The sequence below is a fragment of the Xiphophorus maculatus genome, chromosome 10 (genome assembly GCF_002775205.1).
Source record: "Xiphophorus maculatus strain JP 163 A chromosome 10, X_maculatus-5.0-male, whole genome shotgun sequence".
NCBI lineage: Eukaryota > Metazoa > Chordata > Actinopteri > Cyprinodontiformes > Poeciliidae > Xiphophorus > Xiphophorus maculatus.
In genome coordinates, this window is record NC_036452.1 from 11618512 (window position 1) to 11642594 (window position 24083).

The 24083-nt window shown below is 38.1% G+C and overlaps 1 protein-coding gene across 1 annotated transcript; it reads right to left on the bottom strand.

Annotated features, from left to right (window-relative positions):
• Nucleotides 1-1514: 1514 nt before the first annotated feature.
• Nucleotides 1515-14429, bottom strand: LOC102220306 (G-protein coupled receptor 26). The gene is made up of 3 exons (XM_005794663.2): nucleotides 13456-14429; nucleotides 11089-11202; nucleotides 1515-5955 (listed from the first exon to the last, which is right to left on the bottom strand). Exons 1-3 carry the CDS (start codon nucleotides 14121-14123, stop codon nucleotides 5727-5729), a joined length of 1011 nt encoding a protein of 336 aa, XP_005794720.1. The 5' UTR covers nucleotides 14124-14429; the 3' UTR covers nucleotides 1515-5726.
• Nucleotides 14430-24083: the final 9654 nt, after the last annotated feature.

Sequence of the window (24083 nt, forward strand, 5' to 3'; positions counted from 1 at the left end):
TTGGTTATCTTTTAATAAATGTAGATTTAAAGAAAATACACAAAAACACTGTTTGTTTTATTTGATGTGCTTCATAAATTATCTTTCAATTTTTATTGTTTCTCATCAAGATCAATAAAAAGCATGTACTCTGAGCAACATAATAAAAAAAATATCTACTACAATTTGGCCAAAATCTATAAGTCAGTGTTCTCTTTTTATCAGAATAACAAACACAATATCAAAATCCCTTATTTCCAAGTAAAATCACATAGCTTTCCGTTTATCCTATTTAGCAGCTTCCAACTGATGTTTAATAAATAAATTAAACACTCAAAGTAGTCAAGTCAGTCAAGTCAGTCACCAACAAACAAAACGAAATATGTTACACCAATGTGCAAGACCTAAACTCTCATTTACCATTGAAGCAGCACATTCTGTAAAACGCCAACATAAATTACAAGTACGTATATCAAAAGAGCCAAAAAATACTGTTCTAAATTTCAGTCTTTCCACAATTTTTTATATTTATCTCCTTTACAATAAAGATAGTAGTAATGCATGTTTGTACAGAGAAATATAGATGCAGATGTAACAAAATAGATTGAAATAAATAAGGCAGTTATTCACTCTCTATGTATATCGTACAAGAAAAATACACATATTCTAACATAAATGGAAAAATCACCACATTACTGAAGTTAAGGCATCACCTGTCTTGCAATGTAATGAAGAGCTTCAGTGATAAATTACAATATTAGGCTTAAAACAATTTCTGCATTTAGAAACTTAAATACATGTGTGGTGCTTAAATCCCTAGTTTACAACAGTCACTTTGGCACTAGTTCGTCATTATTTTACCAATGTATTTTTTCACAAAAATGTATCCCAAATACAAGAGTGGTCTAAAAGCAATGTTACTAAATAATTACATGTCCTGCAAAACCATTGATATCCCTTAAGTTTTTCCACATTTTCCCATATTACAACCACAAGCTTAAATTTAATTCATGGAGGTTTTATGTGGCAGACCAACACAAAGTAGTGCATTATCGTGAAGTGGAAGAATGTAGAAAATGTGATATGTGTTCATGTTCAGCTCCTCTGGATTAAAACTTTGGCAAACAACCTTTAGCTGCAGTTATACCTGCAGCGAAGATACAACTGTCAGGTTTTCTTTAAGTAAATTCACCCTTTCACCTCCAACTCACACACACATACAAACATCTTCCCATCAACTCAGAACATCTTTCTATAACAGCTAAAGGAATGTATGCCCACAGCATGATGCAGCAACCACCATGTATGGCCAGGGTTATGAATACTGTCACTTTCCCTCCACACATGGAAAGCTTTCTTTTCTAAAATGTCTACCATGCACTTCACAAGTATGCTCTGCTTTTTGTTGAAATTCCATTAAAACATGTTGTTAAAATTTCAGAAAATGTAAGAATGTTTAAATGGTAGGAATAATTTTTTAAAAATACTGTACATGTAATATTCTGTTTTCTTTGGTGAATTAAATAAAATATAATAAGCTGTTTATTTTCTGATACAGAAAGAAACATAATTAGCATTAAGGTGGAACAAATAAGTCAAGAGGTCTCACAAGCTTATATAGGACTCCATAACCTACCCAGGAAGCAGAAAAAAGGGGACTTAATCACAAAATAGAATCTATTTGTGGAGATTAAAAAGCTTATACTGTCATCTTTTATAGCTACACAATATACTGAAGACACCCATGGTTACCTGGAATCGTTCATTAAATGCCATTTGGTAAGAGAAAATATATAAACTACCAAGAGGAATATTGAGGTACAAAAAATTGCTTCTCTGAAAAATATTGTAGGGAAAAACAGAGATCAAATCTTACATCTGAACACTGGGCCACTCGAAACCAGACTGCAAGATGCTATATTTGCTCTGATATCAAGTACTCTGATATCTTTAGGGGATTTATATAGTAATATATAGGGGATTAAACAGCTTAATATGTGTACTGAATTACACCAATTAAAAATAATATTTGAAAAACATGTTTATTATTCCTTTTTTAAATGGCTCAATCTCCCAGTTAAGTTGCACAGAAAAAAAAAACAACTAGCCAACTCCAGAATTAATTAACTCACTATAAACTGTCACTCCTGCCTCTGAAAGATTTCTGCAGAGTCAATAACATGACGCAATCAGCTAGGCTCCATCGAATAGATGATTGTTTTTACCATCTTTTGCTGTAAATGGATTTTGACTGCATCATTTTATAAATAGGATCAAATTGATGTGAATGTAACTGAATGTATTTGTATCAGACTGAGTTAGACAAATTTGATTAAATATTCTGTATAAAAATTAGATTTTTTGTTTTTTCTTTACAGTCCTTTGAGATTACATCTGCTCTGAATTGATGCAATATACATTAAGTGAACTAAATGGATGGAAGCATGGACATTTTTCTTTACAAAATGTTTTATTGTTCCTTCATAATTAATTTAATATTGTAAAACCTAATGCATTTTGCATAAACGCTTGCTTTAAAACTACATAGGTGAACACACCTCCATGGTGATGTAAGTGGAAATTTACAAAAAAATTAAGTGTTGAGGTTTCACTCATTAAGCTGTCTGGGTTTGAGGAAAATGTAATCTTACAGTACCTTACAAAAGTAATCAGAGCCAAGTCAAACTAATTTATGAAGCTCTTTAACATCTGACACTGATCAAATGAACAAAAAACCATTATTAAAACAAATAAATTCATACTCAAGCCAATGGGGAAGGAAGGAAACTCCGAAGGAGCTGGAGAGAGCCACAGCTAAGCAGGAGAATATGCCAACAGTACAGCTATCAGATGTTCACTGCAGACATCTGACATTTTTGAAAGAGTAGCAAAAAGAAACCCATTGTTTCAAGACAGTTACAAAAAGTCCAGTTTGCCGCAACGCATGTGAGAACTAAACAAACATGTAGAAGATGATCCTCTATTTAGATGTAAACAAAATTTGACCTTTCTGATCTGCATGATGTGTGGCACAAACATAATTCTGCACATCATGTTGAACATGTCATTCTCACAGTAAAATATGGTGGTGGCAGCATCATGTTGTGGGGTAGGTCTTACTTTTCTAAAGCAAGGACAGGGAAGCTGGTCAGAGTTGAAGGGAACCTGAACTGAACTAAAAACAGGGCAATCCTGGGAGAAAGAAAAACCCTGCATTGAAACCAACGTGTTGGCTGAGATCAACCCCAAAAATGGGCAAACATTTCACCATCTAGATGTGCAAAGCTGGTGAAGCGATGCCCTAATAGATGTGCAGCTGTAACTGAAGCAAAAGCTTCAACAAAATATTAGCTCAAGGGAGCTGAAAACAAATACATGTCACTATTTACATTAAAAAGAGTCAATAACGTTATGCAAATATTTTTTTCCCCCAATTCAATAATGTAACAACCCTTTGACGAGTAAAACATTTGCATCGGTAAGGTCCCATCAAACAATTTGAATCTTTAAATGTTTTCAGTCTCTTTCAGTGAAATTAAGTTTTTCAGGCTGGCTTTATGTTATTTAAGACAAAGCAAACTAGGATATTTCCTCAAAGATTACTTCAGTCTACATTTTCACACTGATTCAAAAGCAAAACTGAGGGCACCCAATTTACAAAAATATATTTTAGAGAAAGAAGCTGTAAACACTTCTAAAGCACAAAAAGTGTCAACGTGTCAAACAGAAACAAAGAACAAACAAGATCAGCAGCTGAAGCTGACGCTAGTTAAAACATCATCATCAAGTCATTCTTTGTGGTTGTTATCACGCTTACACAACCTCTGCTCAAAAAACTTGAACACAGCAAAATAAGCCGATAGAGGCGAAATGCAGAGAGATTGGGTGACTGTGCAGATAAAGACACCACAGTGCATTTCTTGGGGGTCAAAAGTTGTGCATGAAATGGATTACTTTGTGCAACATTTCTGAAATGGAAATATTCTGCCCCATGTGGCTTTAGTAAAACAATTGACTTGGACAGATGGAAATTCTTTTATTTACATTAACATAATGTAATTCTGAACCTGTAAAAGCTACTCAAATTTGACTATTTTGCAAAATCTTTTGTCAGTTTGGCAGTATTCATTGCAGCTTTTAGATGATCATGAGCCTGAAAGAATTCATGTCCAAATAAAGGCACAACATTTTTGTTTCTGTTCAAAACTTCAAATTTGGTCAGATCACTAAAACCTTAACAGTAGGTGCTTACAAATAAAAAACAAAACCAAAAAGCATAATCAGAAGATTTGTATTTAGGGGTGATAGTGTCCAGTTTCAGCTTAGTAAAAAAAAGTGCAACTTGCTAACTCTTCTTCTATGTGACCCAGCTAACAACTGTTAACAATAAATAGTTGTTGTTACCTTGTTCAGTGATGACAGATGTGTATTATATGTGTGACTAATCCACATAAATATAAATTAACATTAATGCAAATGAAGAAATTAGCATTCTGCGGTTTTCATACGTGAGGCATCCATTAGGGATTTTGATGTCAAGGTTGATGTGAGATCAATGAAATTGGGATTCAGATTATACTCAAGCAGATTTGGGTCTCAGACACTCTAACTTATTGGACCTATTTTCTTCTTTTGAGCCCAAAAACAAAAACATGCTACTACCATGTCAATGTTAATCCAATGTGAGTATATGTATGTGGACAAAACATCTCAGTGTGTCTAAAAACTAAACAGGCAATGGTAGCTTTAATATGTTTTGGTTCAATCATTCTTCCTAAAACTCAGAACTTAATATATAAAACAAAAGGAAAAGTGTAGTCTGTAAGTGGTGGGGAATGTATTTGTGATGTTTAAGACTGGAAGCTTTCTGGTCTTCATTTATTTTTGGTTTTTGGTTAAAGTACATCTGTTTGGTGTTTCAAAACAATTAACTGTAGCCTATAAGATTTTTTTTTTCTTTTCAGGTTTTCAATTAGTACTCAGAAAGTGTGAATACCAATGCATGCATATCAACTTGGCTAAACAACGACAACTACAGTAACGGCAACTGGTATATTTCCTTCAGAACTTCAGTTTGTTCACGTCACTGAGAGATTTACAAGACGTTTTTACAGATAAAAAACAAAGAAGAGAAAATTTGGACAACAGTCTTCTGAAGATTATGAAATAAATGAGTGTCTGGATTATCTGCTTAATTTGGAGTCTGATTTAATTAAGCTTGGATTCCTGAGTCAGATGTACTGCAGCAGTGTTTGCCGTGATGTATGCTTTCAACAGGAATAAATTTGAGAAACTTTGCGATTTATTATGGAAATTTGTTATCTTCAGTGCTACATACTTAAACAGTGCATAAACTAGTCACTGCAGCACCTTACACAAGATATATTTTAAACAAATATGCAACAAAGTAAATATGTAACAAAATGTCAGAGGAATCCTACACGAGCTGTCACGGTGGTGCTAATAGTTGACCATATTTCCTGCGTGACCACATCTATCATCCCAGGTAGATAAATAATCTGCAGTTTATCGTCCTCACTGCAAGTTCATTGCACTGATCTGCATCTCTGGGCAGTCTGTTGGTACTCCTGCACACAGGTCAATAGTGATTGTTTTTTTACCTTGGTTTTTTTGTAATGTCAGAGCTAATCTAAGCAGACGCGGACAAGAAACAGCAATATCTATCCTCGTCCTCATCAACAATGAATAAGGTTCGTGTTTCCATCTGTGCTACCAAGTAACCTCCATCACTCAGCTGTGGGTATGCTGTTCCCCTGCTGCTCCAGCCGCCGCCCGGACGCGTTTAGGGAGCTCCGTTTTAGCAGTCTGTTGAGGATGTCCGTGCACGTCTTCTTGTACTGGTGCCTCAGCAGGGAGTACACGAAGGGGTCGCATGCTGCCTTGCTGTAAGCCAAGCACTTGGAGACAATTCCCCAGTGAGGGTCGATCGGCACTGCTGGAAATAACTCCACGATCCTGAGGGTGGACAGACGGAGAGGGTGGTGAGAGCAAGAGGTGGAAAGGCAATTCGACATACTGTGCTGGAAAAGATATGCATGCCTGGAGCTTACAATGCAGAGACATGTAGGCAAAACACAACTGGAAACTAAGAAGGTATTTTTTCGAATGCAGCTCTACTAATTTACATGTTTACTAGAGGGTTATTTTTTTACTTATCCAACTTAATTTTTCTTTTTTATTTCCAACCTACAGAGCTTATTGTACGATACTTATATTATTTCTGTTTTCATTTGAATAATAATCTATAAATGCTCTGTAATGGACTGGCGATTTATCCAGGATGTACCCCGACTCTCGCCTAATGACCATTGGAGATAGACACCAACCACTTGTGACCCTGCAAGCATAATGGACGATGGATGGATGGATAATAATTTATATAGCATATCTTTATAGTGCCATCCATTTTCTTCTACTTGTCTGAGATATATCTCCCCAGTGAAACTCTCTAGCCCATTCTGGAGGATCCCAAGGAGTAAAAGAGATCCAAACATCGTCCCTCCAGCGCTTTCTGTGTCAGCCAAAGGGTCTCCTCTAAATGGGATGTGCAGAAAAAAACTCCAATAGGAGGCATCCAAGAGGAAGACTAATCAGATTCCAAATGACCTCAACTGACTGTGTGGAGGAGGAGTACATATATAGATTGCTAAATCAAAGGCTTTTTCCTTGGCTTAGCAAAGGCTATAACAAAAGACAAAGCAGTGCCTGCATTATGAAATAGAAATATGCAAACTTTATCAAAATGTAGGCCATTTTATTATATATATCTTTTAAGTTTAAGTTTTCATTAAGGCTACATTTTTGTATTAGAATGTATTTTTATTGATTTGATGTAACATTATAATCTTAAATGCTTTCATTTGCTGTAAGCAGGAAATCATAATAACTAATAAAAATTAAAGTTTGAAAACAACAGTCTAATTGATCTGTTCATAGTGAAATAATATCCAAATGTATTGGATTTGACTGTAAATACAATCTCAAAGCTGTCTGGATAAAATAAAATGACTATCAAGTGATAATGGTTCAATATACAAGCAATCCTTTAATTTGCAAGCATTAACCAATCTATTATAATATTAGGTATTTTTCCATGTCATTACCTCAAATCAGCTATTAGCAAAAAAAAAAAAAAAACAAAAGACAGAAAGTTGTTCAACTCACCAGCTAATGGGGCAACTAATGATTCTCCAGATAGCAAGCATGAAAATTTGCTTCAACTTTACTGACTTTCACATTCTCTTGGCCTCGTAAAACCTTTTTTTTTTAAATGACAGATTCTAAGTGACTGCACTCTGGGTGATTACTGTGTTTAAAGTAGAGCTGTGTCAGCACATTAATGCTAGCCTTATAGGCAGATTTGACAGACAGTTTGCTTTACTCTCCCCCCAGAGGAGTTTAAATCAGCTGCCAGGTCAAACAAAAACTGTTGGTATGGTGACCCTGACATCAAATGCATATCAGAAAAGCAATTGATGAGCTGTCATCCATCCATCCTTCCACGGTAGTCCATCTGTACCCCATAGGGGTGCCAGATATAGGAGGAAGAGGGAGGGGAACCCAGACATCAGCCTCCTTGGTGACATTCCCCAGCTCGTTTTAGGGATTTCACAAGGCTTTTCTCGGTTAAAAATGGTACATAGTCCCTCCAACACACTCTGGGATGGATTTTCATCATGTCAAATTTACATTGAAATACTAATCTGCCATTTTCAGAGAGAAAACATGTGCTGCCTGACTGTGTTTTTTATTACTGGCCGAGTATCGATAACACAACAAATTTTCTTGTTGTTTGAGCAGATGGAAAGCTTGATGAATAGCCTGTAATAATTTAATAACAAAGCCAAGCTAATTTAATTTCAAAGAGCTTGTGTTCCTTCCTCCATCACCAAAGTGCTTTGGGGCATGGAGTATGTTTTAGAAAAGTATTAAAGATCTAGAGAATTGTAAAATCAATGCCAGTGCATGGAAATGCACTGGAGGCAACTGATGGTCAAACACTACATGAAGACAGTTGATACCAATTTTTATTTAGCCTGTGAGCAAGAATTCTGGCTTCTTGCTTTAATGCCATGAAACAAAAAGCTGTTCTTAGTTGAGTTTTGATTTAGATAAGTATAAATGTGAATAGTCTTGTTTTCTGTTTCTCTGGTCTGGGACAACTGGGCAAATATCCACAGACCTCCAGGGAAGAGGGACCTTTGACCAAAAGGGTGACACTCAGATTTTCTTTTTTTTTTTTTTACAACATCTCAAGTTGGGAACATCTGAAATAGCACTGACATAACACTGCTCAATGTCTTTTGGAGATGGAAAGGCAAATCTGCTTATGGTAAAAAAAAAAAAAAAAACATCTGGAGAAGGAAAGCTTCTATCAGGAAAGCCAGCAGCATCATGAAAACTTATAGATACTCTTGGTTTGTTAATAGAAAACTTTAGATAGACAAACTTACAGATTACAAATTGTAAACATTACAAAACAATATGATATAAAATTTTAACAGCTATAAATCCTTTTTTATGCAATTCTTCAGATTATTTGCATGAAAGAATACACATAATATATTTGTAGGTGAACATTTTGGGCCAGGGTGTTGCTTATTTGTCTGGTGCAGTTTCAATCAAACCAAAAGAGAGAAACAATCGTATCTAACAAAAGTTGTCTGGAACAAACTCTATTCTGGTTCTGTTATAGCTAAAATCAAAAATGAAACTCTTTTGAAGCCATGTAGACAGGGAAGTATTTCTACTCCCTTGAGAGAGAAAAAACGTTCATTCGGTTTTCATTTTTTTACTCACTTCAAGGAAGACATGCAACAGACTTTATAATCGTGTGTTCTATTTGAACTCCGAAGCTGGAGTTTCGAGGTTCTAAGATATAGAAGTAATCTGAAACACCCCCCCAGGTCAAAACTCCAACCAAAAAAAGTTTGAGGTTTCTCCCTGACCTTCAAATGCAACATGGATGCCTCATGCATATGGACACAGCCATAATGTTTTTATTTGAGCTTTTCTCAGTCATACATACACTATCAGCTATCAGTTACCTGGTCACTGAGTTCAAAACCCATAAAATTTTGCCCTTTCACTTTCAAATGGACCACAAATGCAATGCAGCAACATTGGTTCGTAAGGTTTGGTGTCCTGATTTTTTTTTTTTTAAGAAACTTCCCTGCTTCAGCACATTTAAATGAAATCACTGGGGTATTGACAGTCTGTGGTACTTGAACACATGCCAAAAAGGTTTGAACTAGCTGCTCCTGGAGCAGGAAAACATTTTCAATTTGCAGGACACTTGCTTCTAATGACCAAAGTTGGGGACTACACCTCTACCATTACATTTCAATTCAATTATAGCTGATAGCAGGACACTGTGGTGCAACATTTATTTTGACTGTCTACGGCCTAAGCATGGGCAGAGATAAGATTACTGCCAAAACAGTGAATAAAAATACCATTGCATGGTGTAGTAAAAACACATCCAAGTTGACCTTTCAGATATAACAATATCTTGCCACCTACCCCCTTCAACATGTCCTTGTTGAACTTTTAGGATTAGCGACAACAACCTCATCCTGAAAAAAGCACCCAGTCTTCAATATAAAGATGTTTTTCTAAAAAGGTTGTAAGTAAGTTCAATTTTAAACTTCAGAAAGCTTCAGAATAGTCCAATATTTGCCATAATTTAAAATATTACTATTTGTGGATTACCTCTGAATGTCTGTGTAGTCAATAAATTTGTCACAGTGTGGAAACTTTGAATGTGCAAAAAGTGTTTTTATCTTCAGTGATTGTTTTCATTTATGGTCTTTTTTTGTGTAAAGACTGTTGCAAATAATGTCACAGACTGTGTTTCCCAAAGTCCACCTTTGCTGCTTACATGCATTGGTACATACGATATTTGATTCACACATTTCACTTCAGGCTAGGAACACCCAAGAAGAGCTGTAGCTTTGCAGATGCTCTGATTTGGTTTATCACAACTTATCATTTGGCTCTGTCAAATTAAAAAATGTTACCTTGCTACCAAATCTTTGCCGCTTATTGACAGATTCATTTTGTCTGATTCTACATGTCTGTTTTGGTAACATATTACCAAACAGGCTATCAAACATCTCAGCGAGTGAAAAGTGCTGTTGCTTTCTTTCAGTTAGCTGCCCAGCAGTGCACAGCAACAGAGAGCCAGAGCCATCAGACTCCATACAGCAAGAGAAAACTCCAGTCACTGTGGCACTCTCCGTGACCTCTGAGTAAACAGATTTTCCATAAAACCAATATGAAAGAAAATATTAGAAGCTCTGCAACAATAACTATTTAAAACCTTGGTATACCATGTTGCTGATAACTGCTACTTGCTTAAAGGCATACACATGGGTAAGACCTTGGAGTCTTGGAGTCTGGTAGGAATCCAAATATCCCGATAGATGATTTGCAAAACAGGCTCCATGACTCATGTTTGCCCTCCAGAAAATTACAGTCAACCTTTGGAGTCAAATCAAATTTATTTTCAGACGCAAAACCGCAGATAGAATTTATCTGGTTATGTTCCAAACAAGAAATAATGCCAGGAAATATTTCTTTCCTTGACCCAGAAACGTGAGCCTCATTTGAAAGAAGACTTTGATAGAAATATTATTTGGTTTCAATCTTGTTTTCTTTTTTCTTTTTGCATTAATTTTATTATCCAAAGAAGTAGAATAAATAATGATGTATTTCCCATTACACAGATTTTGTTTTCCACATTCTCATCCTTTCACTTGCATCACTTAAGTCCTCTTCCTCTCTCCTGTGGCCTTCTCTGGCATCCCTTCTTTAAGCAGTGATTGATGCCAGCGAATTCAACAAAGTGGGGATGCACCAGACGAACTTGAGGAGAAAAGTGCCAATGCAGCAGCAACAACAGCTGGACAGAGGCGTATTACTTATCACAAGGTCAGCCACTCTCATCTTCCAAACTCAGCCCTCATGGAGAGGAAGCAGGCAGGAAGTGTGAGTGGGAGGGCTGGCGTGTTGGCGGAAGGTAACCAAAAGGCTCTGCGGCGTTTTGTGTGTATTACAGCACCGTGTCTCCCACCTGCAAACACTCACCTCGTGATCACATAAGGAGCAAAGCAGAGCATGAAGGTGCCGATGAAGGTGCTGATCTTCCTCGTTGCTCTCTGTCGCCGCCTCTTCTGCTCCTCCAGGCATCGCTGACGGACGCTGGAAAAGAAAGACAGCAGGTTTATTCCCAGTGGGGCAAAATCTGAAATTACTGGGATTACTTCTGGATTTCTGTATATTGAGGATATTAAATCTAAGGAGTCAAAAGCAGTTAAGCTGCTTTATTAAAACAAACTCACATTTTTAGGAGCTGCTTAGGAATCCTTTGTGAAAATGTGAGGCTGTGTTTGAATTTGTTGCCAAATTGCTTTAAGCAAACCTAAATGAAACAAGAGGCCACAAATGGTGGAAACGTGATACATGTTTTTTAATATCGTTCCTAAAAGGATCTGAAAAGTGTGGCCTGCATTTGTTTTCAGTTTCCCTGAGTCAGCACACAGAACAACAACCTTCCACTGCAGCTAAAGGAGCAAATCTCTTGGCAGGGATCTCTACCAGCTTCTCTCATCAACAGACTGAAAATATTTTCCATTCTTCTCTGCAAAAACTGGAAGGAGAAACTTCCAAAATTTGCAACAAATTCACACGCCATTAGACATAGATCTAAACTTTGCCACCATCATGTTTCCCAGTAAATGTAGTATTTTTGTGGTGATATGCAATTTTATACTTTGTGCTGCAAATATTGTCTTTGCACATTGATCAAATAGTTATTGCTTCTCTGGACTCATCTGAGCAAAACATGTTCTTCATTATGTTTATGTCACCATACACGGCTTGTAGCAAACTGCAATGTGTATATCTCGACATAATGCAGAAATTACTAATATTTGCCATATTATACTATCAAATCTGAGCTATGATTCTCTGCAACACCTCTGAAGTTACCATGGACTGCATTGCTTAGTCTTTAAGATGTTGTTTCTTCACTAATGTTCCCCAACAATCTTCTTTTTCACAGAACAACTATATTTATACCATTAAGATGCACATAAAAGGATTTTGTTACTAATTAGGTAAGTTCTGAAGGCAATTGGTTGCTAAGGATTTTTATTTAGGGGTATCAAATACCCCAAAATGTACACCGCACTGTTCAGATCTTTATTTGTGAAATAAATATGGAAAACCATGTGTAATTTTTCTATGACCTCACAAATAAATATGTAATGTCAATCTGTCACATATTGAACTTCTGAATCCAACACACTGAAGTTGTTGTGGTCAGTTCCTTACATTGTGGAACATTGCAATCCTTTTGCCTTTGTGACATTCAATGTAAATTCACAATTGCAGGTAAATAAAATATATATTATTCTTATAAATCGGGGGTTGGTCAAGAGTAATTCAGAGAAATTAAAAACTAGCCCATAAAGGACAAAAACTGATTTAGGCATAAATAAATAATTCAACTGCACAGTGGCGCAGTTGGTAGCACTGTTGCCTCGCAGCAACAGTGCTACCCAACAGTGCTGGGTTAGATTCCCAACCCGGGGTCTTTCTGCATGAAGTTTGCATGTTCTCCCTGTGCATGCGTGGGTTTTCTCCGGGTACTCCGGCTTCTTCCCACAGTCCAAAAGCATGTCAGGTTAACTGGTCTCTCTAAATTCTCCCTAGGTGTGAGTGTGTGTGTGCATGGTTGTCCTGTCTGTCTCTGTGTTGCCTTGCGACAGACTGGCGACCTATCCAGGGTGTACTCCGCCTCTCGCCCGAAACGTAGCTGGAGATAGGCACCGGCAACCCTCCCAACCCCGTTAGGGACAAGGGTGAACAGAAAATGGATTGATGGATGAATTTATGTGTGTGGGGCGGGCGTGCGTGTGTGGGTGTCCTGCTTAAGCAGACACAATGATGACTCTGGTTGCCTTACAGTGTCATCAACCCTGTCACACAACTGGCTTTACTTTGAAGTGAAGTTGTAAGCAAGTTGTTTGTGTGTAATTCATATTTATGTTATGTTTTATTTAGCTACTGAAATAAATTAATATTTCAATAAAATTCTAATTTATTGAATGCTACTGTCTTTTTTCCCAAGAGTTGCTTGTAAACACAACATAGAATATGAAAAAATCCAAAGGCAAAAATAAAAGATTAAACTTGGATGTGGGTTTAGCTGGAGGTGGTTGTCAAATCAAACTCTGCTTAGAGACTCATAACCTTGGGGCAGCTCTAGGGCCAGCAACTTTACGATAGCAAATGCCCCTGCACCTTTGGTAGAAACAGTGTTGAAAATTAAAAAAAAAAAAAAAAGCAGATTGAACATTTTGTACATCTACTTTGATATCTATAAAATAAAAGTCAATTCATAAATTCAAAAGTGACAAAAAGTGTTAAGTGTATCCTATAGGAGCTCACCTGGGGTGTATGTCCACAAGCAGCACCAAAGTTTGCATCGTTATAACATCGATCCTCTTGCAGTGAAACCGGGCCACTTTAAGAACTTTGAGGTATGTAAAACATAACACTATAAAAGACAGGAGGAAGGTGAAGGAGTGGAAAAACACGGTGAAGACAACAAACTGGGTCCTGCTGCTTGCCCTGGCGTTGGACAGGGTGCAGGACGCGTACAGCCGGTGATAGCCCACCCACGAGAGACAGGCGGCCACGGTGGAGAAGGACATGGAGTGCGCCCACGTGTAGCCGAGCACTAAAGCTGCGTCTTTGTGGCGCATCTTGGAGTGGTACCTCAGGGGGAACACCACCGCGATCCACCTGTCGATGCTCAGGGCGGCCATGCTCAGCATGGAGTTGGTGGACAGGAAGGTCTCCAGGAACCCCGCGATCTGGCAGAAGCCGTCTCCCCCCGGCTGAGCCCTGCTGACGAGTCCCACCAGAGTGAGCGGCATGTTGGCCACGGTCAGCAACAAGTTGCAGAAGGTGAGGTTGAGGTTGAACAGACCGGGCACCTGTCTACGGATCTCCGGGTTGTAGAGAAAGCAGATCAGCACCAGGACGTTGGACAGCAGCGACACTATGATGATCACAACTACCAGCACGGAGAGAATTACCTCCGCAGTGTCCATCCTGCGCGCCCCCAAAAACTCACTTCTCCACACTTTTAGCGCGCATATCCAAATCCTGTTTGCGCCTCAAGAACTGTATTAATAAATAAATTAAGAAAAGAAAAAAAAAGAAAATACATCCTCAGATTTCTCCAGCCTTGGAGATGCCTCCCATCCTCCCCTCACCCTCCACTCGTCTACATTGTACTGGAGTCTCAGATTGTTAGAAGGTTTCCAGCATGTTTAAAGTAAATCTCAGGATTAGAAAGTGTAGGTCCCCCTTTATACCTCTAAGCTGCAGGAAGCGTCTCACGCCACAGCTGCTCTGTTCTAGTAGCTGCTGCGCCCTGCAGTGGGGAGTTTGTCATCCTGTGATGCCTCGCTCTCCAGGCATTACCCCTCCGTGCACACAGCACAACTCCTTGTGTGGACCGCTCTGTTTCTCCCCGATTATTTCTGAACACTAGAACAGCTACACAGCCACCTTGAATGCCGGTTAAAGTTATTTTGTAAGAAAGATAAGGGGGACACATAAATAAATCGTCATTTATGTTTCTATATAAATGACAATTTAAATAAAAGTAGAGATGCAAACATTAGATGGATAGATGTGCAATGATTTAAATGTTCTATTCACAAATGAAAACACAAAATAAACAGGTGACATAATCATTATTTTATTTGCAACCATCTAAAAGCAATATCTTTGTTTCTCGCTGTCTGACTTTAAATTAGGTTAAACCTTTTGTTTTAAGTCAGGTAAAATTATAAACATAATTTCAGTCTCTCAACTTCCATAGTAACAAAAGATTCAAACTGAACTGTTTGGACATGAAGGCCAATTTGTTACATTTTGTACAACACCCCTACTTCACGATCCAAATGCATCATGTTTGGAGGTCTGGTTGGTCTGCAGGAGGAAGTGGTGCATTTCACAAAATAGATGGCATCACAGGGGGGAAGAATGTTTTTGTGGAAAAGCTAAATCAAGATATCAAGGTTAGCCTACATCAACCAGTTTGTATTTATGTAAAATAAAATAGTACTTTTGATAGTCACAAGGTCTGTGCACATTTACTTTTTGACCATATTCTAATAAATATATTATAAGAATATCAATAAGCACAAACAACTCATATAAACTGCACAGCAGCAGTTTACAGTTGACAAAGAAATGTGTCTGAATTGTCTGTAATCCCCAAAGAACAAATCTTTTTAAAAACCAGCGTCATTTAATCAGAACTCATACTAAATCAAACTGATTGCTGTAACACTTGAGTTCATGTCCAAGTTATACTGGTCTATTTCCTTCCCTCTTGCACATCCTCGTCATCATCGCTTCTTTTCTCGTTAAATCTGCCTCATCAGATTGATAAGGAGCAGCATCTTCCTTTTTCCTCAGAAGCTGGATGACGCCCCCACACTCTGCTGCCGCTCTGGACCAGAAGCGTGGAGAATTGGTCCTCTGAAACATGGGACTCGTCAGAGTGTGACGCTGCTGCTGAGGCACGTGAGCGACACGGCGCTGGAGCCAGATAAGATGCTGTGGTAACAGGGGCAGAGATGTGGGTGAAGAAGAGTTGTTGTTATTGCGACACGCACAAACACACGTGGCATTTCATTAGTAAGGATGTGACACCATGTAGTCCACTGTGTCAAAGCAGCAAGCTGCAAGCTGAACACCTCCAAAGCTGGCTGCTTGGTTTGGAAACTAATCCTGCTGTACAGTGGTTTCAAGGTGTGAGGCCTCCAACAGTGAAATTACATAACTTCTTTTTTAGATTTTAGCATTACATTTCAGACATGATGCTGACCTGGCACTACTTTAAAATAGGCAGTTTTAAACATTTTTAGAAAAAATCTCAAGTATTTGCAGAATTTAGCTGTTAGATGATGTTTCTGGTCTCTAACCTCTGTGAATACTGGGGGCTTACTGTACTATTTTTTCTTATTGGCATTGTGGCGTGACAGTTTTTGTGAAAATAAATAAATAAATAAAACCACTGGCAGATTCTTGATTTATTTTATGTATATTCGGACAGAAAGTACTTCTAAAACTACTCAGCCCTTCTTGTTTACGCTTTTTTTATGATGTGTGCGTTTAAAATGAAAGCCAATAGTATATCATGTAGCATTGTGGCTAGGTACTTTAGCGTCCCAAGCTGCATTTTCTTTCAAATATTTTAGATATGTTGGGGGGAAAAAAATCAGTGAATAGCAGGATTTTCCAGGATGTTATTATATATGTCCCTAAGTGAGCGAAATTCACTGATCAGAGTCAAGTAATTGTGCAGTAGTTGTCAATACTGCTGTGGTAAGTAGCATAAATAACTTAACTTTGTGTTTTAAATAAGAATATTAAGACCATAGCATGTGTAAAAACCAGGTGTTTTCACTCAAAGTTATCACAGCATGAGTATCTCCCTGCAGCCAAATCCTTGTTTAAACTGAATTTGCAGAATAATTTTCTAGTTAAATACATTAAGCATGCAATGGGTAAATCAGTCTCTGAAGGAAGACACAGTCAGGCACTGTCATGCTTGTCAGGCCTTATCAACGCAGTGCCACCAGTTGATCTCAGGCACAGGTGCACCTATTTGTAGGCGTTTTGTTAATTATTCTTTTCATGATTAAATGTCAGCTCCACAGACACTAGCACCAGTGATCAGTCTCTATAGCTTGAAGGATAATGAGTGATGGATTATGTAACGTGCATAGGTGAGAAAACACAGCTTTGATTGATTGATTTTAGGGCTTTTTTTTCCTTTCTAAGATTTTTGCAAAACACACAATCACTCATATCTGGTCTTTTACCATATTAAATAGAAGTGCATGCAGATAATGTTTCATAGACATGGATTTAGTTTTGTAAAGTAAAAGAACGTCTTTAATCATAGCTGAAAGAAGCTTTATATTATGTCTGTTCAGATGATTGTGACACATTGGCTTTTAGGAAACCTGAGTACAACTGAATGAAGTGACTGTTCTACATCTGCAAATCAATACCAGAAAGATATTTCAAGAATAACTATATTCATTTGGCTTTTTTGTTCATATGTAAACTCAAGGAATAATGGGCTGACATGTATTGGTAATTGAGAACAAGTAGAAAATACATTTTATGAAATTTGGAGAGAAGAATGAGTAATTTGTAAAAAAAAAATAAAATAAAATAGTAAAGACTGCAAACACATAGTGTTTTGGTGGATTTTGCATTTGGGTAGTTATTACTTATCTTTTTTTTTTTTTTCTAAAGTTCCTTGCAGATTTAATGAGTCGCGGGTCGCGGTTTTTGGGCTTGGAAATAAGCAGACGTAAACCCCAGAATTTGTCTGACATCCAGTTAGTTTTAGTCAGGCTCTCCCTGTCCGTCATTTCCCGGATCGAGACTAAGATGAACAGCGCAATAAACGTGAAAACAGCCACGAATGAACGAGTCCGTAAAGTTGTGCAACTAAACGCCACTATAATTATTAATATTAAGACAAGTGTCACAAATCTGTGCAGCCATCTGAGTTGTGGAGCGGCAGGAGGAGCGCTGTGACAGCAAACGCAGGGCCGTAATGCAGAACCTGGCGGAGGAGGGAGTCTAAAATCCTATTTATAGTTTTCCAGACAATAGTGGAACACACAAAAAACAAGCACAAATTACAAAAGTTTTTTTTACTGTTGTACTGTTGTAACCATTAAACAATCTCCCCTTCAGTTCAACCATATAAGTGGAGATACATTGTTGATGTAATCATTATATAAAAAAAACTTGCAATTACGTATTGGCAAAGATCGATGTAGTTTTCACATGTGGCGGAGCGTTGTTGTTAGCAGCTGCTGAAAGTAACTAAAAAGGTTACTTTTAATGTAACTTAGTTACTTTCCAAATCAAGTAATCAGTAATCTAACAAAGTTACTTTTTCAAGGAGTAATCAGTAATCTGATTAAAGTTACTTTTTCAAAGTAACTATGCCATCACTGATTATGAGTCCCCCCGCCACCTGCATATGTTTGAGTCCACCTCCAAATCAACACGTAGTTTGTACCGTTGGGTATGGCAACCCGGCTGTCTTCACCATCCAGTCACTTTCCACGCTTCTCACTTGAGCTTAGCGTCTCCTGTGGGCCAGCAGCGCACGTCCAACACTCTTAGATGCAGCACTGGCAGCTTCCAGGGTCGCAGTAGCCACATTCACCTCCATGCTGCGACCCGAAATACGGCGCACTAGACACTGCTGTCACACCTCTCTGCCAGCCTTGGGTCAACATGTCTCACTCACTTTACAGTGGGCCTGGACAGTGCCTTGTTTCCTCTCTGCTTGAGTCACACTGAAGCCGTCCTGTCACATCCACAGGCTAAGCCGTGACTCCAGCCATCCTCTCCAAATAGTTAGCAGTCACCATCTTTCCCAGGGCATTCATCATCTCAGAAACTGAAGAGTTACAGCTGCATTAGTCTCCAGAGCTGCAGTCTTCATCCCCATTCACCACAGGGCTAGCCTGTTCAGACCATTCTTCTCATATTCACTGCTGCTCCCACCTGTGCATTCCTCAGCATCGCCCTCATAGCTTCCGGTCCCATCACCACTCTCATGGCTTTCAGTGCCGTCACTGTTATCAGCAAACTGATGGTTTTAGTTATCTGATCACTTTCCAGATCCCCCTCACTGAACTGTGCAGCCATGCACCCACCAAGTTTTAAGTGGGCGCAGGTGGATATGTTATCTTAGCATAATACACATACCTCTCAACATACAAAGTCTTTATTAAAGCTATAAACAATGTGTTTTCTTATTACATAGTTGTTGAAACTATCACTATGTCGTGACATTATAGAATGAGATCATTAATATGTGAAAATAAAATCAAGCTCCTTCACCTCCTACCAGTGCTACTACTGCTGTCTGAAGAAATGCACCACTCCAAGTCAAAAACAACCAATCAGAGCCAGGAGGAGCATCTTAGTGCTGTCAATTACAGAGCTTTGTATTGTGGCTAAGCACTACAACACATTCAAAATCTGCTGTTGTTGTATAAACCAGCCAGACCATTTAGGTTTTCTGGTTCTGGTCTGCTCTGCATCCCCACAACCAAAACCAAGCATTCAGTTTCTATCCAACACAAATCTGGAATAAACTTCCGGAAAATTGCAAAACAGACGAAACACTGAGTTCATTAAAATCTAGACTGAAACCCTTCTGCTTAGGGTTGCTTTTGAACCACAATAAACAAAATACTGACCAACATTTTGATGTGTAATGACTGCACTTGGCAAAATGTAATTTAATTGTTTAAATCTATATAAGACATTGTTTTTAAAATTCTCACTTTACAGATGTTTGTATAAATCTTTGTTTTTCCAACTTGAAATTATGTTTGAACATGGAAGATGGAAGAGACAAATGCAGCAGGCAAACACACAACCCCTCCAGTTTGTGTTAGTTTTATCACTTTTTTTCTAAGTGAACAGAATTAAATGCGCTCTCTTTAATGTGGTTTCAATAGGGAATCTTTGGTCAGGAGAAGGCGCAACATCCGTCAATCTTTGAGGATAATGTCTCCTGTCAGAAAATCTACTGACGGACTTGACCGTGAGATACTGTAGAATGACAGAGAGCCTGCAGCGCTCCTCCTTTATGCTGCAACAGAGTGGATTTGAATTCACTGCCAGTTTTGATTCCACACTCGACTTCCCTTCGATGGGCAAACTTTCCCAAAGTCTAGGTGTACAATTCTGCTTTTATGTCCTCCTGACTCTTTAATGTACCTACTTGTATCTGGAAATTATGGAGGATTTTAATACAGTTTGCCACCCTGCAAAAGTATTCACACCCATTGAACTTCTTCACTCTATACTATATGACCACAGCGGGTCAACAAAGTGCAAAAGCAGCAACGCGAAAGAAAAATGCTGCTCACAGACAATCTTGGGTATTGAAGAAAGATACTAAAAAGAATGATCAAAAATATCAGGCCCCAAAAGAATCACAATATGCTACTTAGTTTAGAAAGCATGTATTCTAAACCATATGCATTGTTAGCACAGCAGTCATGCAGCCTGTAAAGGTCTCAGTGGTGAAGACAGGAGGGACACTCGCTCAGACAAGAAGCTTTATATAAAACGAGTGAAATGTCAGTCTGTAAGTTAAGAGAAGTGAAGGTGTTGACACTGCTAACAATAATGCTGAGAGGTCAGCTTCCTGCTCCTCCTGGCTTAGTCATCATAACTGCAGTCATGCTGAGCTTCTGTAGCTTGCATGTACCCAATCCTCAATATGTTGCAGCACTTAGAAACAGCGCAGCATTCTGAAGCATGCGCAACATCGTTGTGATAGGCCGGTATTATAATTACATTTAACTAACTGTAAATTAAATGGCTTAATTTTCCAATATTTAAAATCACAGTAATTAATGGCAACAAACAGTAGAGTTTTGAAGGACTCATGATGAACTTTATTTATTTTTTTGTTGCAGCATCTCCCACTACTTGCTCTCATCAGACAGGCCTCAATTAGTGTACGGCTGAGTCAATGAAAGATCAGGACAGCTTCTGGCTTGATGAGACTGTTAGAATCCATTTGAAGATGAAAGGCACTAAACACCACCTTCAGATGTGTCTTTGTGTGTGATTACATCCTGTGATCGACCCTGTCTGCTTGTTTGAACAAAACACGGTTGCTTTTCCACAACAGCGTTATGCTTTGAAGATCAACCCTATTATCACTGGTATAATGTGGCTTTCTTCCTGCTGATAAATATGTTATCTCAGACACACAGAACGGTGTTTCCTGTGATTAAATGTCCGCACATGCTTGTGCTTCTGTGGTTGTTTTCCCTTTTACTCTTTTTATTACTGCTACTCCACAAAATATCCGCTTACTTCCAGCATGCAGCCCATTTAGATCCTTTGCAAATAGTTTTGCATAATAAATCACAAAGAAATGCAATCATGTTGCAAGAAAATACAGTAAAAAATTGGGAGATTTGTATTGAGATTATAACTTTTTACGGTACCCACTCATTTAGTCACAAGCCTTATTAAGCTGTAAAGAAAACACATTCATATACATATATGAATGTGTGTGTGTGTGGGGGGGAGGGGGTCTGTGTATATATATAGTACAGAGATGGATGTTTTCATCTCTTGTATGGAAACACAATATTTAAGGTTAAATTAAGACTGAATTAGCATATCAGACCAATAAAAACATGTTTACAAAAACATAATTGGCAATTGGCTGTGAAAATGTCACTTTTGACATCTCAGTGGCATGTTTATTTAAACAAAGGGTGTAATACAGCATCCTGACAGGTTACATTACTTTCAATGTGACAACACAGTCTTGCTTTTTTCAATTTTTTGGGATCTGCATATCAACTGGCCATCTGGGAATCGAGGTTCAATTCTAAAATAATTCTAACCTGATTTAATCAGAAGGCATGGCAGGTTGCCCAGGGTTTGAGCTCTCAATGTACAACGCCGTGTGAATCAGAACAGTGGCATAATTTAGCATGAGATAAAGTAATGTTATTCATGGACCATCGTTGCAACATTACAATTTCTTAACAGAATCAGATGTAAAAAAAAAAAAGGCAGTGCTGGAGTTTTATTAAAATAAAGGTATTGTCCTATGCCACTGAAACAATGTTTTACATGTAATGGTGTGATTGGGGCAGGGCCAGTCCAAGCTTTGGTGGGTCTTAAGCACAATAGCTCTTGGCGCCCCCATACCAACATGTCAACACCGGACACTTCATCATTACTAAGCTTACTCTACTGGTATGTGTGCGACATACCTGCTATCATTACTGACATTTGTAATTAACCAGTGTTAGTAACGCTATTGGTTTTAACCATACAAGAGTAGCAAACTAAAAATAATAATAATAATTGAATTTTGATATGCAGAATGGTATTTAAGTTAGTGTGTGGTGTGCCATATTATTTTAACTACTTAAAAGTAACATCAATTGGTAAACATAAAGTTTGCAGAAAACAAACTAACAAATTTGATATCTTATTACTTCCCCAATAGTGACAGCAACCAACAGCAGAAAAGGATAAATTTTTGTGTACCAAATCTAAAAACAGTATAGAAATAGTTTTTCCTAAAACCAGCTGCTTTGGTGTCCTAAACAACCACTTATCTGGCACATGCCTTAGGCCGGCTCTGGATGGGGTGTTTTTATTTTACGCTGATCGAAGTGTTGAGGAGCTTTTAGTTAGTACACAACGATTTCATGTGCCTGTGGGATATAAAGATTTGAGTCATAGGCTCTTTTCTCTTGGCTCCTGTTCAAAATGGGACGACGATTAAGGATGCGGAAACAAATCTTTACAGTGTAATACGGTGTGATTCAGAACCATTTCACATTGGAGAACTGTAGCAAAGAGTAGCATCTTCTGGTCACAAAGTTTCCATGACGACTTTTTCTGTCCACACATCGTACACATAAACCCGAGGAGTCTGCGAAACACTAATTTGTCTTTAACCAGAACCATGTGCTTTGTTCAAATAAAAGAAAATTTGAGCTGCTTGGCAACCAAACAATGCGTGAAAATGCACCTCATGCCCATAAAAGTATGGCAGAGGACGTGTGTTGCTTTTGGTCCCCTTTTTATTGTGATTTCCACAAATAATAAAAAAAAACATGTCTACGTTTTTTGTTTTGCTGTGCATACTATTAAAAATAATAAACTCATATACTAGAGATTTTGAAACACTGTATAGCAAAGGACTGATTGGAACAAATATAGCAATATATTTTTTTTAAAACTGTAAGTATAATCTTATAGAATTATAAATCGTTTCAGAAAAAAAAAACATATTTTTGGTACTTTTAAGATTAGCTTCTATTCAATAAGGTCTTCGCTTCTACTCATGTTTCATTTGCAATTTTACGATTTGACCTTCACATAAAACTCAAAACTCATGAAAAAAGCCTCTCTGATAAGAGGCTTTACCCTCGTTCTCCAGCCATATATGCTGAGGCTTAGCAGTACACCATCCAAACACAATCTAAGGCTCGTCTAGTTGCATTAGCTGAGCCAATGTTGAGGAAACCCAGCTCCAAATCTGAGCTCGCCATCTGCAGTTCACAATCAGCGCTGAACACACTACACGCTTTTTAATTTCAGCTGCAGAGTGCTGGCAGTGCGTGCCGAAGGCTACAAATGGGCGATTCTTACAAGAACTTTGCTTTTGCAGGAGATTTTATTGTGGGTGCTGGCATGTCACTTCAAGCTGCTTTGTTTGTGCATGAAAAATGCCTTATTGAGCTGTTATCACAGCGTTTAGATCAAAAGTTTTCCACGACATTTGCTGCCCAGATTGTGGAGCATTTTGTCAGATTTATAGCCAGATGTATTACTGTTGGACCAAACAAAAAAGAGGTGGAATGAGTTGAAACTTGGCTAACACTAACAAAGGAAAACGTGCAGTTTTATTTCAGAGGGAGTTTTGCCTAAATTCAACACATAAGACACATTAAACTCTTTTAGTGAATCAAATGTGAGACTCTGTCGCAGCTTTATTTAAATCACAGTGACACTCTTAACTGCTCTGTAAAGCCTGTGTTTCACTGAATTTCAGAAACAATCATCACTTGAAATGTATTGATTGGCATCCTGAAGCTTCCTCTATATAATGGCCGGATTCAGCCTTAAACATGAGGGGAACCTTGGTGAAGCTGCTCTTCCGGTTCGGGCATCTTATCAGTATGCTTCCTAGATGCCTCCCCCTTTGAGGAATTCCAGCACATACTACTGGGAGGATGTATCTGGGGAAACCCAAAACAGGAAAATATTATTGGGTCTGGATTATATTATCCTTGCAACCTAACATCATCTTTCTTATTATTCTCAATTCACCTAAAAATGTAGGTAATCCCACCTGGCCAGAAAAAGGAAAAGGCTAGTTTATTGCAAAACCTTCAGGAAAAGGAGTGAGTGTCTTTTTAAATAGGTTATGCAAATTTATAGTTCCAACT

Coding starts and splice junctions, on each gene's coding strand:
- LOC102220306 (XM_005794663.2), bottom strand. CDS start 14,123: ATGGACACTGCGGAGGTAATTCTCTCCGTGCTGGTAGTTGTGATCATC. Junction 11,203..13,455: donor CTTGTGGACATACACCCCAG/GTGAGCTCCTAT, acceptor TTTCTTTTCCAG/CGTCCGTCAGCGATGCCTGG. Junction 5,956..11,088: donor GCTCCTTATGTGATCACGAG/GTGAGTGTTTGC, acceptor GTCCACCCTCAG/GATCGTGGAGTTATTTCCAG.